The sequence below is a fragment of the Calypte anna genome, chromosome 1 (assembly GCF_003957555.1).
Source record: "Calypte anna isolate BGI_N300 chromosome 1, bCalAnn1_v1.p, whole genome shotgun sequence".
In the NCBI taxonomy this organism is placed as follows: Eukaryota; Metazoa; Chordata; class Aves; order Apodiformes; family Trochilidae; genus Calypte; species Calypte anna.
The window spans coordinates 2658861-2675491 of record NC_044244.1 but is presented as its reverse complement, the minus strand read 5'-3'; the positions used below and the strand labels follow the sequence as shown (position 1 = coordinate 2675491).

At 47.8% G+C, this 16631-nt stretch overlaps 1 protein-coding gene across 1 annotated transcript in view; it reads right to left on the bottom strand.

The window, feature by feature from the left end:
* Positions 1-16631, bottom strand: part of PLXNA4 (plexin A4) — a 479396-nt gene that overhangs the window by 109261 nt on the left and 353504 nt on the right. Inside the window, 4 exon segments of the mRNA XM_030459775.1 lie at positions 1219-1333; positions 3599-3698; positions 6737-6890; positions 11189-11312. Of these exon segments, the coding sequence (XP_030315635.1) occupies positions 1219-1333; positions 3599-3698; positions 6737-6890; positions 11189-11312 (493 nt within the window).

The window sequence follows — 16631 nt, the reverse complement described above, 5'->3', positions numbered from 1 at the left end:
AACACTGGAATGTGCTGCCCAGGGAGGTGGTTGAATCACCATCCCTGGAGGTATTTAGAAGATGTGTAGATGTGGTGCTTAGGGACATGGTTTAGTGGTGGCCTTGACCTTGTTAATGGCTGGACTTGGTACTAAAGGTCTTTTCCAACCAAAATGATTCCATGACTCTATGTCTCTAAGCCTTCCAGCAAGTTTTCCAGCAGGTTTACAGCAAATGCTGAATTCTAGTAGATGAAGAATTGGCAGCCTCCCTGAATCATGAATATTTATGGCCTGTCCCAGTGCCACAGCAGTTCAGGATGTCTGCTCCAGGACACCTCACATATGTGACATCTCAACCAGCACTTAAGGAAGGGGTGGGAGGGAAGGGGGGATGCCATATGAGGGTGAAATTCCTACATGTGTGTTTGCCTGGGGTATGGGCTGGGGATAACTAGGGGGACACATTAGGGACACCAGACCCAGCAGGCAGTGCAGGGAGCAGTGGGGATTTCACCCTCCAAATTCAACACACACCTCTGGAGATTCCAGCAGCCACCTCTGTGCTGGGTGATTCAGCAGGTAACAAATCTCTTCATGGCTACTGGTCCCTTGGGCCAAGCAAACAACCAACCATCTCAGGATTTCTACCAGCCAGGCCAGGATGCTTTCAGCCTGTTCCTGACCATGAAGTAATTAAGTGGCTTCCTATTTGTATTCTGCTTGTCTGCAAGTGCTCATTAGTTACAAAACAAACCAGAAAGCATTTGCAGGGCAGCAGCCAGCTCTGCATTAAGCCTTAAGGTCCAGTTCAGCTTCACAACTGACAAGGAGCCATTCCCCAGCCTTGTCTGAAGGTGCTTTGCTGCACCAAACCCACCAAGCCCCAGTGCTGCTGGAAGCATGGCTGAAGCCCACTGATGCTGGGGACATAGCACAGAATCCTCCCCAAATCTCAACTGCCTGGGGGATCTGCTGAGAGGCAACCTCTTTATCTGCTGGAGGAGATGCAAGCCCAGTGTTTCCCATCCCTTCCAGTCCCTCAGAACTGGGAGGTGTCAGTGGCTTTCCAAGGTAATGAACTTGGAGGGCGAGGTTAGGTTACTGGGGGTCTGGCAGAGCAGAAGGGAAGGGTGAAGATCCACTGAAGGGTGAGCAGAAGAAGAAGAGAGTGGGACTGGAGGTGGATTGTTGGTCTGATCCAGGCCAAAAGGCAGCATCTGCCCTGACCCTGCCTACCTCGGGTAGCTTGACTCGTCCCTCCTGGAAGGAGCAGGAGCTGGGGTCGTGAGTGCAGACGTGGCGGTACTTGCACCAGTGACACCTGTAGGGGCTCTCCACACATGATAGACACCTGGAGATGGAGAGAAAGAGTAGTCACTTGGCCAGTCAAGTCCCATCAGCCAACTGTCCTTCACCTTGAGGCTGGTAGTTTATCTCAAAGCTCAGAAAACTATTTTTTTTGCCATCAACAGCAGGAGACCGTGGGCTTTCCACTGACCCAACACCATCAGGTCTCAGGATGGTGCTGAACTTGCCATGGCCTGAGCTGGCTGTCACTGTGATCACAAGTGTCTTGAATTAATTACCTAATTTAGATTGTATTAATATCATTGTGATGAGAGTAATAATTACCAGAGTAATAATAATCACATTGGTTGTTCTGCTGCAGCTTTTATTCAGTGTCAAGTTCTCTGCTTTGTGTAGATGAGGCATTCCCCTTTTTGTCTGGGATGAAATAGTGAATGTAACCAAAAATACAGGATCAGGGGATGGATGAAAACTTTGATAGCCTCATTGCATCCACACTGAACTGTACCAGTGCCCTGGGATCTGCAAACACGTGGGGAGAAAGTTACCAAGGTAGGAGTGATGCCCGTGGAGGACAGTCCCTGTGCACTGCCAGTCCCAGTTGGTTTACCCTCCCACTCTCCCAGTGATACAGAGGCCAAACACAAACTGGGATGCACCAAGGTCAGAAAGCCAAGGATGAAGCAGGGAATTTTCTAATTTTCTCCTCTTTTGTCCCGTGTGCTTATTAGTTTAAGATCTGCTCAGGGTGATGGGCTTCTGGAAATATAGTTACTCTGTACATTTTCCCTTTGTCTCAGCAGAGAAGGAAAAAATATTGTAGCAGCCATCCAGGAATCAGAGGATATCTGAGGGTATCAGAGGGTATCTATTCATGTAATCAGGGTGTAGGAAAGCACCATGCCCCCCATCTTACAAGGTTTTATTCTTCTATGCCTCATGGATGCTGTAGGCTAAGAGTTGCAAAAGCCTTTCCTGGCTGTGTTACAACACTGACTTAGGCCTACATCACACTTTCTTATTGTGTTTTTTTTTTCAATTTAATACAATATCTGCTCACCAGCAACCAAACTGAGCCATAACAACCTCTCTGCACAAAACAAGCAGTGAATAGGAGAGATTTCTTGTGGTCATTCACACCACCCGGAGACCTTTGTGCAGAAGTACCTGGAGGGGGACTTGGGGGTTGCAAATTTTCCTGTGCCATTGGAAAAAAAATTGCCTCCAGCAAAGCCTGGCTGAACTCAGCAGGCAAACACAACCCCTCTCCCCTGTCTCTGTGAAAACTTGCTCAGCTCCAATCTCCTTTCAGCTCTGGTACAGAGAGCTGTTCTTCAAATTGGTAACAAGTGCTTGCTCTGATACATCAAATTAAAAATGGATAGTGTATTATAGTTTGTCGAGTAAGAAACCCAAACATGCCATAAATATTTAACAGCACCATCTCTCCTGCTCTTCCCCTCCCCAACCCTTGCTTTCTGACACTGTTTGTCAAAGCAGCAGGAACATGGAAATAGGATTTGCCTTTCCTTGTGAAGCACTGAGCTGCAGTAATTATCTGCTTTTGGCACTTCTGATGGCTCAGTGGTGGGGATAGAGCCATTCAGCCTTGCTCAGAGGTGGATCAAGCTGCTAGGAGAGTATCTTTCTGCAGGAAAACTGGAGATTTGCTCTGATGGGGCAGATCCTGAGCAGCCCTGGGTGCCAGCTAAACCCCTGAAGAATGGGATGCAGGGCAGGAGCTCACAGGATGGAAAGGATGGTTTCAAGGGAATGAGCTGGGACTGCTGATGGTTCACATCATGCAGAAACTAGCAGCTCCTCTCTTGCTGAATCTGGGAGCCCAAGAACATATTAACTGTCTGGGACAGGCTCCTACTGGTGGGGCTAACAGCATGGATGAGGTTGGAGGATCCAACGTGGATCCAGAAGGATCCAGCTACAAAAAGCTCCTTAATGGGAAGGTGAGTGGGCCATTTGCTGAGGTCATGACTTGCTTTTGACTCCCTTTCCTGACAGACTCCCTCTGATGTGATGCTCCTCTGCTTGAGGGACACATAAGGAAGTACAGCTTCCCAGGGTAAAGTTTTCTTGCCCATCAGCAGAACAAATGGTGTCTGTACTACTCTTCATCTTCCCACCATGGTGCCCATCATGCAAATGGCTCCATGTCACTGGTCATACCCTGACACCTGGTCACCTCCACACCTAACCAGTTTCCTGAGTGACACGTGACCCGTTCAGGAGTGGGTTCTGTGGCCATCCAGAAAGGGAATGGAAAGCAGGTACCAAAAGAAATGGAACATACGAGTTGTGGACACTGCAGTTGTAGAAGACGAAGCTGGTGCTGGCAAAGGTCATACCCGTTTCCTTGGATTTGAGCTGCAGTTGGACAATATGATGGTCTCCTGGGGAAAAAAACAAACACATCACTTTCTGACTGGTTTGTTACCTTAGTTAAGCCCCATTGGCCACGCCACCAGACTGACCTTGGAGCTGCTCCATGATACCTTGGCTAGTCCACCCCCAAAAGCTGTAGGACATGCAAGAAGATCCTTCTAGACCCTGGTTCTCTAGCAGGTACATCTCTCCCTCTTATGCTACTGGCATGATGGAGTACGTTTTCACCACTGGAAGTTATACTTGGGATCAGATCCTGGGCTGGGTGATGGTGACAGGTCTAGACCATACTTCACTAGTTTAAAAAAAATGTGGTGACTGAAGTCATCAAATAAGAAAAAAACTAAGCTCAAAAAGAGGATACAGATGCCTGGAATTAGGAGGTTGTTAAACTGTAGTACTGTCCTTAAAGTTCTTCCTTTCTGCTTGTTCATTTGACATCCCCAGAAGGAAGAGGACTGTGTGAAAGATGTGACTGCTGTCCCCAGACATTGGTGCCCTATGCATACACTACCTGGAGGATGAACATTCCTGAGGGGAGAAAAAAAGATCTGCTTTCTCCTCACCCTCGTTATTTAATTCTGAATAGGGCCCAATATCCAGGACAACTGTGTCAGAAAAAGGCCATTTCCAGATTCTGCCCCAAAGAGATGTTGTATCTTGATAAAGCAGGATGGAGGGATGAGCAAGGAGGACAGCAGTGAGGACAGGGCAGAGAATCCCTATCTGCAGCCTCAACCAGTTCAAAGATAGGAAATAAAGACCAGAAATGGAATCATAGAATCATAGAATCATAGAATTGGCTGGGTTGGAAGGGACCTCAGAGATCATCAAGTCCAACCCTTGATCCACTCCCACTGCAGTTCCCAGCCCATGGCACTCAGTGCCACATCCAATCTCTTTTGAAATATCTCCAGACACGGAGAATCCACTACTTCCCTGGGCAGCCCATTCCAATGCCTGATCACCCTCTCCAGAAAGAAATTCTTTCTAATATCCAACCTAAACCTCCCCTGGCACAACTTGAGACCATGTCCTCTTGTCTTGTTGAAAGTCGTTTGGCAAAAGAGCCCAACCCCCCCCTGGCTCCAACCTCCTTTCAGGGAGTTGTAGAGAGTGGTGAGGTCTCCCCTGAGCCTCCTCTTCTCCAGCCTGAACACCCCCAGCTCCCTCAGCCTCTCCTCATAGGATCTGTAATTCCTCCAGATTCACTCCACAACGTTCACCCCAAGGTCAAGTCACCCAAACCTTTGGTTACAAAGAGCCCAGTTCAACATGAGGGACATCCAGAAGCCATTGCACTTCTAGAAGGATTAATCCATTTCCATTGCAGACCCCATGCCTTCACCTCAGCTTCTACACATCATCTTCTCACTACTTCCATTCAGGACAGACAACTTTTACCTCTTCCACAATGCAAAAACCCCAATTTAGAACCCATAACCCAATTTAGAACCCATCAGCCCCTGGTAATGAGTGGCTGCAACAACTGCAGTAATTTCTTGGGGAAGTGACCACTGTTTAATCCGAGACTTCAGCCTTGTTGACCTTTTCACCTCTGTTTTCCTCCTTGCCTGAAGGATGGATTCATCAATCAGGGCCAGGCAAATGTGACATCTTGTCACTGCGTGTGCCCACGTGCATGATCACCCACGTGCAAGCACACAGATACAGACACACTCAGGAACACCTCACCCACTTCACCAAACACATTTTGCTGCCAGTGCTCGACACTCCTGCCCATCTGCTCTGACACCTCTGTTAACTGCTTCATATTTAACAACTTTGCCAGCATCTTGCATATATTTTAAAACAGGATTGGGTGGCTCCAGGGCTCAGATGTGCTGCAGAGCCTCCCAGCCTTTGGTTCAAATCCAGCTTCTGGTGCTGTGTGTGGAGGACCATGGTCTTTGAAGAAGTGCAGAGCATCAGCTGCTGAGATTGATGAAAGCTGCAGGTGCAAATCTTCTCTGGAAACCAAGCTTCACCTAAATCATTCTCTCTTTTACTGCCTCCAGCTTTCTCTGCTGTTTTTGTTTGCTGGTTGGTCATAGCCTGGTCTGGGAGAGATGTCCATACCAAGCAAATAATTTCTGGCATCTATCTTGTTAAGCAAAGGTGACAGACAACTCATTGAGACTTGAAAATGGTACCAGGCCTTTGGGGGATTGTTTTGGGACTGCTGGTGTGTGTAGTTTGGGAAGCAGGAAGAAGATGATGGGGACAGTTTGCTTCATGTTGTTTGCTATGGCTTGGGGATTGTCAGAAACAAACTTTACTGTAAAATTCCCCATAAAGCCAAGGACAAAAATAACAGGATCCTCTCTGCATGTCTCGGGGTGACCAGAAGGATGATGTTTTTACATTAAGTCCCTGCAAAGAGCTGCAGGTGCTCTTGATAGGACCTAGAAAAGTTCTTAGAAAAGGGAAACAGAAGAGGGCAGGAAGCTGTGGGTGGGGGAAGCATCCTTGGGGACAAGGTATTTTTCTCTGCTGGATCACTTTGGGAGGGAGAGACAGGAAAAAGGCAGTAAAGTCCAGGGAGGAATTGCTGAGCACCTAGATCCAAATCTGGGAAGAGCAGAATGAAAATTACAGTCAGGATCATTCAGGTCTGCAGGATTTCACAGGGGACTGGATGTGTTGAGAGCAACCTCATTGCCTGGATTGTGTTCCTGGGCAAAAGGTGAGCAAATACCCTCCATCCACCTATTGTCTTAGCTTGATATAGGTGTCTGAAAACACTGTCACCTCTAGAAGCACCTTGCTATGGGTACTGGAATGGCAGCAGGATGCTTTCACAAGTGTGCACACACAAACATGTGGAGAAAACTCATGGTACAGTGTGGTCCTCCAGCCAGGACCATCCACACTATCTCACCTACTCCTAAAAGCACCTACTTGTGCTTTTCATGCCCTGTCCTTCAGGCTGCCATCAGCCCAATTCTGCTTTGAGAGAAAGCAGAAAGAGAGGCAGAGGGTGTGGGGTGGGGAAAAGAGGGGGAAATTGTGCAACAGAGGAGCTATGGGATACTGGGATACTCACCGTTCTCTGTGATGATCTGGGGAACCTCTTTAGCAGCTGGGGAGATGCACTGGATCTGACTGCCCACCACCAAACCATCCATCTCTGAGAGGTCTTCAAAGGTGCAATTGACTCCTGCTGACAGCTCTGGGACATTGTAGGTCTCCAGGACCAGCTGCAAACAAAGGTGGAGGGAAGGAAGGAAGGGAAGGAAGGAAGGAAGGAAGGAAGGAAGGAAGGAAGGAAGGAAGGGAAGGAAGGAAGGAAGGAAGGAAGGAAGGAAGGAAGGAAGGAAGGAAGGAAGGAAGGAAGGAAGGAAGGAAGGAAGGAAGGAAGGAAGGAAGGAAGGAAGGAAGAAGGAAGGAAGGAAGGAAGGAAGGAAGGAAGGAAGGAAGGAAGGAAGGAAGGAAGGAAGGAAGGAAGGAAGGAAGGAAGGAAGGAAGGAAGGAAGGAAGGAAGGGAAACCAGAGAAAAGAAAAGAAAAAAGAAAAGAGAGAATATTAAGCTGACCAATGGAGCTGGGCCATCAGGAGAGAATTACACTGGAGAGGTTGGACAAAGAGCCTCTTGCTAGAGAGAGCATCCTCCTTCAACAGAAAGCAGCGACTGAGGAGAGGGCTGTGTGTGGGGAGGGGGAAGGGGATGAGGAGATGCTGATGCTGACACAGGTGGGGGGTGGCTATGCAGGGACACCTTCCCAGTGGAGAGGGGGGAGTGCTCACTGTCTGTCATGCAAGTGTAGGGTTAGGCAGGGGATTCTTTGGAGCCAGCTGTGAAGGCCAGGGCTTTGGTGGCCCCAGGGCAGGCGGTTTCTGAGGAAGGTGAGAGCTACTCACAAGAGGCACTCTGCAGACTACAGAGAAACTGTAGCGCTCCAGTCTAACTCTCTACGGGCTGCTCTCCTAGCATCAGCAGATGGGGGAGCACTCTGTCCCCATGTTCCTGTGTAAGGAGAGTCTAGTTACAGCCTTCAGTCCACCACAAAGAAATTCTGTCTCTTAGAGGCACAGCAAAGCTCTCCTGCCCATCCCACCAGTTGGCTCTGGGGACCTGCTGGATTGGGCTGCCATGTAGAAAAACCTGAAAGAGCTAGGAAGGAGAACTTGTTTGAAGGAGAACTTGAAAACCCTGTTTTCAGAGCTCACAACACCCACCAGCATTGTTGTGTCAGTGCCCGTGGTCAGGAAGGGAAGAAATCTTGTTGCTGGTTTCCACCATGTTTCTAGAGAAGGATGCTCATGCTGCTACCCTCCCAGTCTGGCTAAGGTCCTGCACCACTACTTTCCATCCCTGCCCAACCCACCAGACCATGTCTGAACACAGAGAGTCAGCTCAGGCTACTTCTAGCTCCTGCTGATGACCTGCTGGTTAGTATAAATTTAGAGGTTTTGTGACCAACCAGTAAAGCCAGCCACAAATGCAGATTTTCTCCACACTTGCCTCCTCCACCAGTTATCTGAGGCTCCATCTGAGCTGACAGTCACCAAAAAGAGACACAAATGCAGGCTGAAGTGGTGATTCTACCAGCACAAAAACCAGAGGAGGTGAGTCCAGGTGGCAAAAGCCAGACAGGATGATAACTTAATGCTTACAGCTTCCTCACACTCTTTTCCTCACTTAGAGAAGGCTTGGAGTTATTTCATCACTTGAAGCACCACCAGGGAGAAAGGCTGAGCAGATAAACCTTAGCCCTGGCTGACAGAAAGCCCCTGTGAGAGTGTGTTCATTTCCAGACAATGGGAATGGCAAGAGGAAAGATTTTTCTGTGGCTTTGGATGGGTAAAAGGAAAAAAACTTTGGGGTTTTTTTTGGATGGATTTAGCATTCAGGTTGAATTAATTCTCCTTGCTCATTAATATAGATAGAAATGGAGAGGGTGGAAATTCTGCTTAATAACTATTCTTCTCTGAACATGGGCAATACAGAAGGAAGTTGGGCAATGCAGAAGATGACCCCAATGGATAGATCAGTAGAATTTGGCAACAAGAGTCATGAGCCAGTACAGACTCTGAACAGAGGAGAATTCCTACATCCCCCCCTCCTTCTCTGCAGGTGCTGAGATGAGGGAAGAACAGACCCTTTTCCCAGCAAGTTCCTCTTCTCATAGATCCTAAAGCAACCTGAAACAACCTCAGTTTCCCAAATCCCTGCACTGCAACAGACTCAGATACAGTTTTCCAAGCCCCTGTTTGTAACCAAAGGCTGAAAGTTTGTCTGGCAACACAGATACCTTCTCTGCCTCCGTGGGCAAGAACTCATCATTGAGCCTTAGAACCCAAGTGACACTCAGTAAGGACACCACCAGCTACTCATTTATTGATGCTCCTCTCCACAGGACTATCTGTGGTGACTGTGGGTGAGCTGGGACACCAGTATATCCTGGACTGAGCTGAGACTCCCATGGAAATGTTCATGCAAATTGCTGGGCAAGAGTCAGACAACAGCCACTTCTGATCCCAGCAGCTCTGTGTTGACTTGCCCTGCCTGAGGAACCTGGAGGGAAAAATCTTTTATTCTGTTATCAATTCCAGTCGCCCTGAGCCAGTAAGTCCCCCGGGATTTATTCCAACATGAAAGAGTTCAGTGACTACTGAGAGAATAAGAAAAAGAAACCTTGAACTCCCAGAAGAACAAAGGACTCAAGATGTCTCAGATCAGTTTTGTTTGAAGCCTAGGAAAGTAAAGTCACAGCAAAGTTAAGAGGCTGGAAAAAAAAGCTGCAGTGATTGGACATGCAGCCTTTGAAAGGCTGATTTCATTATGATTTCATTTCACTTCATTATATCTGTGATTACTGCTGAAGAAACCTTTGCACTCCCAAACCTGTCACCTGGAAGGTGCCTGGCAGATGGGCCTTGACCAACACCATTTAGACTTTTCAGGGTTTGGGGCTAGAGAACAACTCATTCAGAGCTGGAGCTTTTGGGGTCTGTATTATCAACTCAGTTCCAGCCCAAACTAAGATGTCCAAAAGGACAGGGCCCAAGTAGCCTGAATAAAACAGGTCTCTTCCTTATTCTCAGAGGGTGCTGGGATCTGACCACTTAAGGTGCTGCTGTCATGGGTCAGGAGAGAAATCACAAACTGCTTAGATCTTCAGATTTCTTTCCTCAAGCCCAGAAAATGATCCAATCATCTACTGCTCCACCAGCACTCACTGTGTGGCTTTGTGGGCTACTGACTTGAGTATCTGGAGGCCATAAGGACTAAACTTTATGCTGAGGAAGGTCACAAAAAAGTATGAACCTTGGTGGCCTTAGGTGCCTTTGCATAGCATCCTGCCCCTCTGCTCTGGATCTTCAACAGGGTGGAGGTCTTGGTGGCTTAAGAAAGAAACACTTCCACCCAAGATGAGAAAAAGTTGAAGCTTACTGGAATAACAATATCCCTGACTTGTCCCTATCCTAGAAAGTAATTTCATTATTTCATCATAATGTCCCTTGCCTAAAGTCCATGCCCAGCCATAGACACAACCCTCTCCCAAGGAAGTAAACAACTACGCTGTGCACACAACACTTCAAGGGCACAAAGTCCCTTCAGTCCCTCACAGTTGCTCACAGCAGACCTCTTCTACACATCTAAAGAGGGGATAACCAAGGCCAAAACATCCTCCTGTGGCCAATCTTTCTCTGCACCAGGATAAGGAAGAACCTCGTGCATGGAGCTGCTGCTCCTTCCCACTCATGTTGCACAGGTCTGGCAGTCTGCAGGGGCAGATTACAGAATCCCAGAATCATCCAGGTTGGAAAGAACCTCTCAGGTAATCAATAGATGATCCTCTGACATCCACTGCCACCATGGTTCCCAAACCATGGCACTGCCACATTCAGTCTCTTCTTAAAAACCTCCAGGGATGGAGAATCCACCACCTCACCATTCCAATGCCTGATCACTCTGTCTGTAAAGAATTTCCTCCTAATATCCAACCTAAACCTTCCCTGGCAGAGCTTAAGCCCATGGCCTCTTGTATTGCTGATGTATGCCTTGGAGCAGAGCCCGACCTCCCCCTGGCTCCAACCTCCTTTCAGGTAGTTGTAGAGAGTGATGAGGTCTCCCCTGAGCCTCCTCTTCTCCAGACTGAACACCCCCAGCTCCCTCAGCCTTTCCTTACAGGAATTCTGCTGGATCCCTTCACAGCCTCCTTGCTCTTCTCTGGACCTGCTCCAGGACCTCGATATCCTTCCTGAGCTGAGGGGCCCAGAACTGGACACAGGACTCAAGGTGTGGCCTCACCAGAGCTGAGCACAGGGGCAGAATCCCTTCCCTGGACCTGCTGGCCACGCTGTTCCTGATCCAGGCCAGGATGCCATTGGCCTTCTTGGCTACCTGGGCACACTGCTGGCTCGTGTTCAGCTTCCTGTCAACCCAGCTCCCAGGTCCCTTTCTGCCACTCTGTGCCCAGCCCTTAGCGCTGCGTGGGGTTGTTGTGACATTCAACCTGAGGGGGAGGGCAGAGGGATGAGTGTTCCTCACCAACACGTTGTACTGGGAGACAGAGATGTTGTTGGGATGCACAGTCAGACGGACACACTGCTTCATCTCCGAGGCAAATCTCCGGGGCTCGCTGGAGCGCTCGCATCTCTCCTTCCTCGTGCACCTGAGCAAAGAGGGACAAGAGAAGGACACATTTAACCCAAAGTCAGGTCGAGAGGGTGAGAAGCAATCATTTGGGATGGCAAATCAACAGCATTGAGCCATTTGGGACCACAGATAGCTGGAAAACCACACTCATGCCTTGGAGTGCTCCAACTCTGGGGCCGACAGCCATGGGATGGCTCAGTGGGTTGGAGAGCTGGAAGGACACCATGAAAGAAGAAAAAGTGTTGGGTGAAAGTTCCATCCCTGGGGTAGGAAGCACAGCTCTAGAGAAGCTCTACCCACAGAGCTACAGCTTAACTTTTCCTTGGTAGCCCTGCCAACTGTCCTGTCCAGGACATCCTAGGAAAGGATGGAGATGTGCATGGTCCATGTTCTTTGACCCTTCTTATGGGGCTGCAAACCTGTGGGTTTCTGGGCTGCTGGTACCTCCCTACTGGGAAGGGGAAGCCCTCAGCAGCTTCTGCTAGGCAGGCTGAACATTTTTTTTCCAGCATCTGGTTTGAAAGTGCCTGACTAGAGGTGCCCAGGGCTGAATCTTGAAAACCCTGGTGCTCCCAATCAGTGAGAGTTCAGGAGAATTGGTGGCTGCACAGGACCAGGGCTGTACAAGCCTATGAATATTACACCACACACTGACTGGTGTCAGAGCTTTCAGCACTCTCACTGTCCTTTGTCTTGTCTGCCCTGTGTAAACACACCCAACAACACCAATTGGTAGCAGTTTCCACCCAAATTTACATTTGCTTAGCATAAAACACATCTGTATTTTACTCCTCATGCCCTGCCAAGGCCATGGCTTCAAGGCAGAAGCATCCCTAGAAATCCAGAGGGTTAATACAAAAGGACATTTCCAACTGCATGCCAATTACCTTTTGCCATTAAGCTGATGTTATGGGCTTGCACAGGGCATCTTCAATGGATTTTGTTATTAGCAGTGCTATTACCCCCCATTAAAATCAGCTATAAAGACTAAGTGTGGATGTTAAATTATTCACCCACTTCCAGACTTCAGAGTCTCAGCTGTGTGAGCACTCAGGGGCTGCTAAAGGGTGAGTTCCAACATCCCCTCTCAAGGTCCTTGCACCCCAGAGCAGAGATTGTCCCCATCTACCTGGGGATTTACAGATCTAAGGTAAAAGGAGTCATAGAACCACAGAATAGGTTTGAGTTGAAAAGGATCTTAAAGATCATCCAGTTCCAGCCACCCTGCCATGGGCAGGGACACCTCCCATTAGATCAGGCTGCTCAGAACCCAAAATATGGCTGAGCCTGAATATTACAAAGTTTGGAGACTGACCTAAAAGTTTAGGGCTCAGCTTCTCTCTAGCAGCTGACAGTAGATAAAATGAGCACCCTGGATTCAAACTCAGATTTCTCCATCTGTCTGGTAGAGGGAAGTTTTGTATTTCCAGTGGCAGAAACCAAAAAGGGAAAGCTCTGCTGGACTCAATGTGCTGCTCTAAAGCTTCAAGAGCAAGAGCATCATTGCATATCCCACTCCCCTCTCCCTAGGAGCCTTCATCCCATTAAGTCTCCTTTAGCTCAGCTGCTTTGCTGGATCAGGAATTTTAGATGTGCACTCTCCAGAGAGCTGGATGGATAGCTGGTTAACTATTCCCCAAACTGTAAGTCTCCTATTGTGGAATGAAAGCCAGGGCAAAATGCTGACCTGAGATTTTTGTAAGCACTTCAATAAAACAAACACACTCTGCAGTCCCAGTGAAGATCTGCAGGGTGTGGGGACTCCTCTCCTGAGAATAGCTTGGAAGGAAACCCTTTTGAGCTCCAGGTTAAAACACAAGCACCCAAATTCTTCCAGATATCCCATTTATCTCCTCCATCTGCAGCGTGGCAGGAATATCTGGATTTTCTAAAATGAAACAGGCAGATACCCAGCTCAAGAGTAACAGAAGAGAAGGTTGCAAACACATCCAGCACAGGAGGACAACACATGGGTACCAGTTAAGCATCAACCTGGTTTGTATTTCCAGCCACACAGCTGAGCTGGAAGATAACAATCAGCATCTTATCGTGCTTTTCACTGGTCATACATACTTCAGACATGTAGTTCTTCAGACCAAAACCTCACTCTGTATCAGACTAATGTGTCTTGCAGCCTTTATAGCTACTGGAAAGTTGTGTTGCCATCCATATAATGAAATGATGAAAAACCAAACCAAGCTAAGCCTGGTTTTAATATAATGCTAAAGCTGCAGCATCAGGCCCTCAGGAATTAGGTACTGCCAGGCTGAAAATAGCATCTGTACTCCCAAATCTGCTCCCCATACTGACACACTGTGAGCCAGACTTTAATTACAGGATCACACATTATTATTCCTCTTTTTTTTTTTTTCTTTTCCCACCTGTGACCTCAGTTCTGCCACTTCCTAACTTTTGGCTTTGACTGTCTGACTTTTTCAATGTCATTTCTCCATTTCAAACAAAAAACCCAAACCACCCCCATCTGTTCCTGGTGTTGGAGTAGCATGATGAGGGAGCTCTGCCAAGATGAAGCAAACTGAGCTGGGGGCTGGGTCACCAGTAGGGTTCAGTCTCTGGAGTCACCATCACAGATCTCTTCTCCTAAGGCTCACAATGTCACTCATCCCAGGTAAATGATCCCAGCTACTGAACACCAAGACTAAAGGGATGGAGCTGCCTGCCAGGGAGCTTTGCAGGTTTGTCCATGTTGAAACAAGGATTTGGAGGCTCTTCTCCAGAGTTTTTTGGCTACCCCACCTCCTTTTCTTTGACCACCTTATCTATCCTATGTTGGAGCCTATGGAGCATCCTGTAGGTTTAGACACCACACTCTCCCAGTTGTCTGTCCCTGAGCTGAGGTTTTTGGGAGGAAAACGTGGTGGATTTTCAGGGAAAAAAGTCTTCCTCTGCACTACCAAAAATGTTCTGGTCTCCACAGAGAGGGGGGAGGGGGGGAAAGAGCAGAGAAAATTGTTTCATCGTGTGAAGAGCAAAGTGTTGCCCTCCAGCAACAGCCTCTCAAATCCCTGAATGGTGTTGGGTGAAAGGCAGAAATAAATGTGGCAAAGCACCCAGCTGCTGAAGGCACCTGCCCAGAGGGGACGTTGCTGCCCATAAAATAAGTTCAGCAAATTTTCAAATAGAGACAAACAGGACTTTTAATAAATAAGTACTTCCAGACACAAGAGCCTGCCTTAGAAAAGTGGTCATCTGGCAGGCAGCTGCCTGCAGCCAACAGCTGGACTGTGAAAGGGGTAATCAGAGAATCAGAGAATGGGTTTGGGTTGATGAAATATCCCAACTAATCATTCCTGTTGTCTCTGTTGAAAGTTGGAGAGAAGTCTGGGCCCTGGGAGATCGCTGGGACTCTGCTGTGCTCTCAACTGCTGTGTCTATTGTGCAGAAGTAAAAAAAAAATACCTGTTACTGCTAATAATTGTTTCTCTTTAATAAAACATCAGGAACTCTGGGTCTGTCAATACGTGGAGATCATTTTCCACTGCCATATAACCTCATTCAGTGCTATTCAGGCTATAATTAGCTGGTGCGTAACTCCCACCCCGTGGCATCACATTACACTGAAGACACCTAAAAAGAGCATATTCCACTCCTCAACTTATTTGCATGAGATTATGGTGTAGACACAGTGCTTCTCTGTATGTCTTAATAACACCTGCTATTTCATTATCAGCTCTACCTTGTAACAATTGCAAGTGTCCTGCTTCTGTCGAAACCATTAGTGCAAACACTAAGAAACCCTTCCCACCACTGAACCATGAGGAATGTTATTTCCTCCTCATCACCCATTAAGAATAAATACTGCTAACACTAACCCCCTCTTCACCATCCACTAACCAATTATTTGAATAATGTTAAATTAATACTTTGTGCTTCTCCAGCATCTCTCCTCTGAGCATCTCTAAGGGCTTTGCCCGGAGCTAATTAAACTTCAGGATAGCTCTCTGAGGTTGAAACCAAGCAGGGACAGGAAAGTGAGGCACAGATTTATGTGTGTCAAAGCCCAGGTTTCCTAAAGATGAGATGAAGGCTCTGGTTTGGGACCTGAGAGATCATGGCTGAATCCTGAGTCTGCCATCTAGGATCTGAAGCAGCATCTTAGGGCCACCAGCTGCAGAGGGATAAGGTGCAATGAGATGCTGAGGGTTCTTTTGTCTTGCTCAGGTTTGGTCAAACAAAGCCCAGATTCACTCCACCACAGTTTGTCTCTAAATATCCAAGGTTAGAAGGGTTAATCTGAAGTCTGGAAATCTTTGGAGAGGCTGGGCACAAAGCTAAGATCTCCATGCACCTGGATAGACCAGGTACAAGAAGGGTTCAGCCAGGTACTCCCCTACCTCTTCATTTTTCTCATGCACAGCAAGGAAAACAGGGCTGTCAGCCTAGCAGGAGGTGTCTGTGCCATGGGATTCATCTCCCTTTGCCTTTTAGTGAAGACACATCTCCACCATGCTGTTGTAGAAAAAACAACAGCAAAACACACACACACACACACACACACACACACACACAAACCCTAAACCAAACAAGTAAAAAAAAAATCTTTATTTTTCATCTTGTTTTTTTTTTTGGCTGCATCTTTATTTTTTCCATGCCCACCCTAGAAGGGTCCTGAACCTTGCTGCATTCTCACCACGCAGTCCTGCAGATCCTCATCCCTCTTTTAGCAGTTTATTCTGAAGTCTTCTACTTCTCTGGAACATTGCCCTTTCTCTTCCTGCCACCTCAAGGTTGTCACTTTGCCACCCTGACCTCCTACGACCTGGACTACGGGTGACAAAGTGCCTGTGATCACTACATCTGCTGGGGATGGAGCTTGGTTTAAGGTGACTGAAACAGGAGGATCTCTTCTGACCATGGAGAGGGAGAAAACAGAGGGAAAGAGGCTATTTGCAGAGGGAAGGGAGCAGGGGAGCTGTGGTGCCAAGGATTAAGTTCTGAGGAGTGAGGTGGGAGAATGGTGCCCTATGGGGGTCTTCCTCTGCCCCTCTCACTTCTAATCCATCTTTCCCTCCCATCACTGTCTGAAATGCTTGAGTTTGTTTTGGGGAGCTCCTGATTTCTCAGCAGGGAAAGGAGAAGGTGTTGATTTGCTCTCCCCCTCCATGCAGGGTGCTCAGAGGTTGGCAGAGCTGCAGATGCTCTTGGGACCTCAGACAGAGTACCCTTGCAGCTCCCATTTCTTGCATCAGGATGAAGCCACGTGCTGCACTGAGGGCTCTACAGACCAAAATCTCCAGCCTTCTACTCTTGCCATTCTTTATGGTCAAACTTCTTCACAGATCCATGAGCTACAGCCTTTTTTCCTTAAGTCATA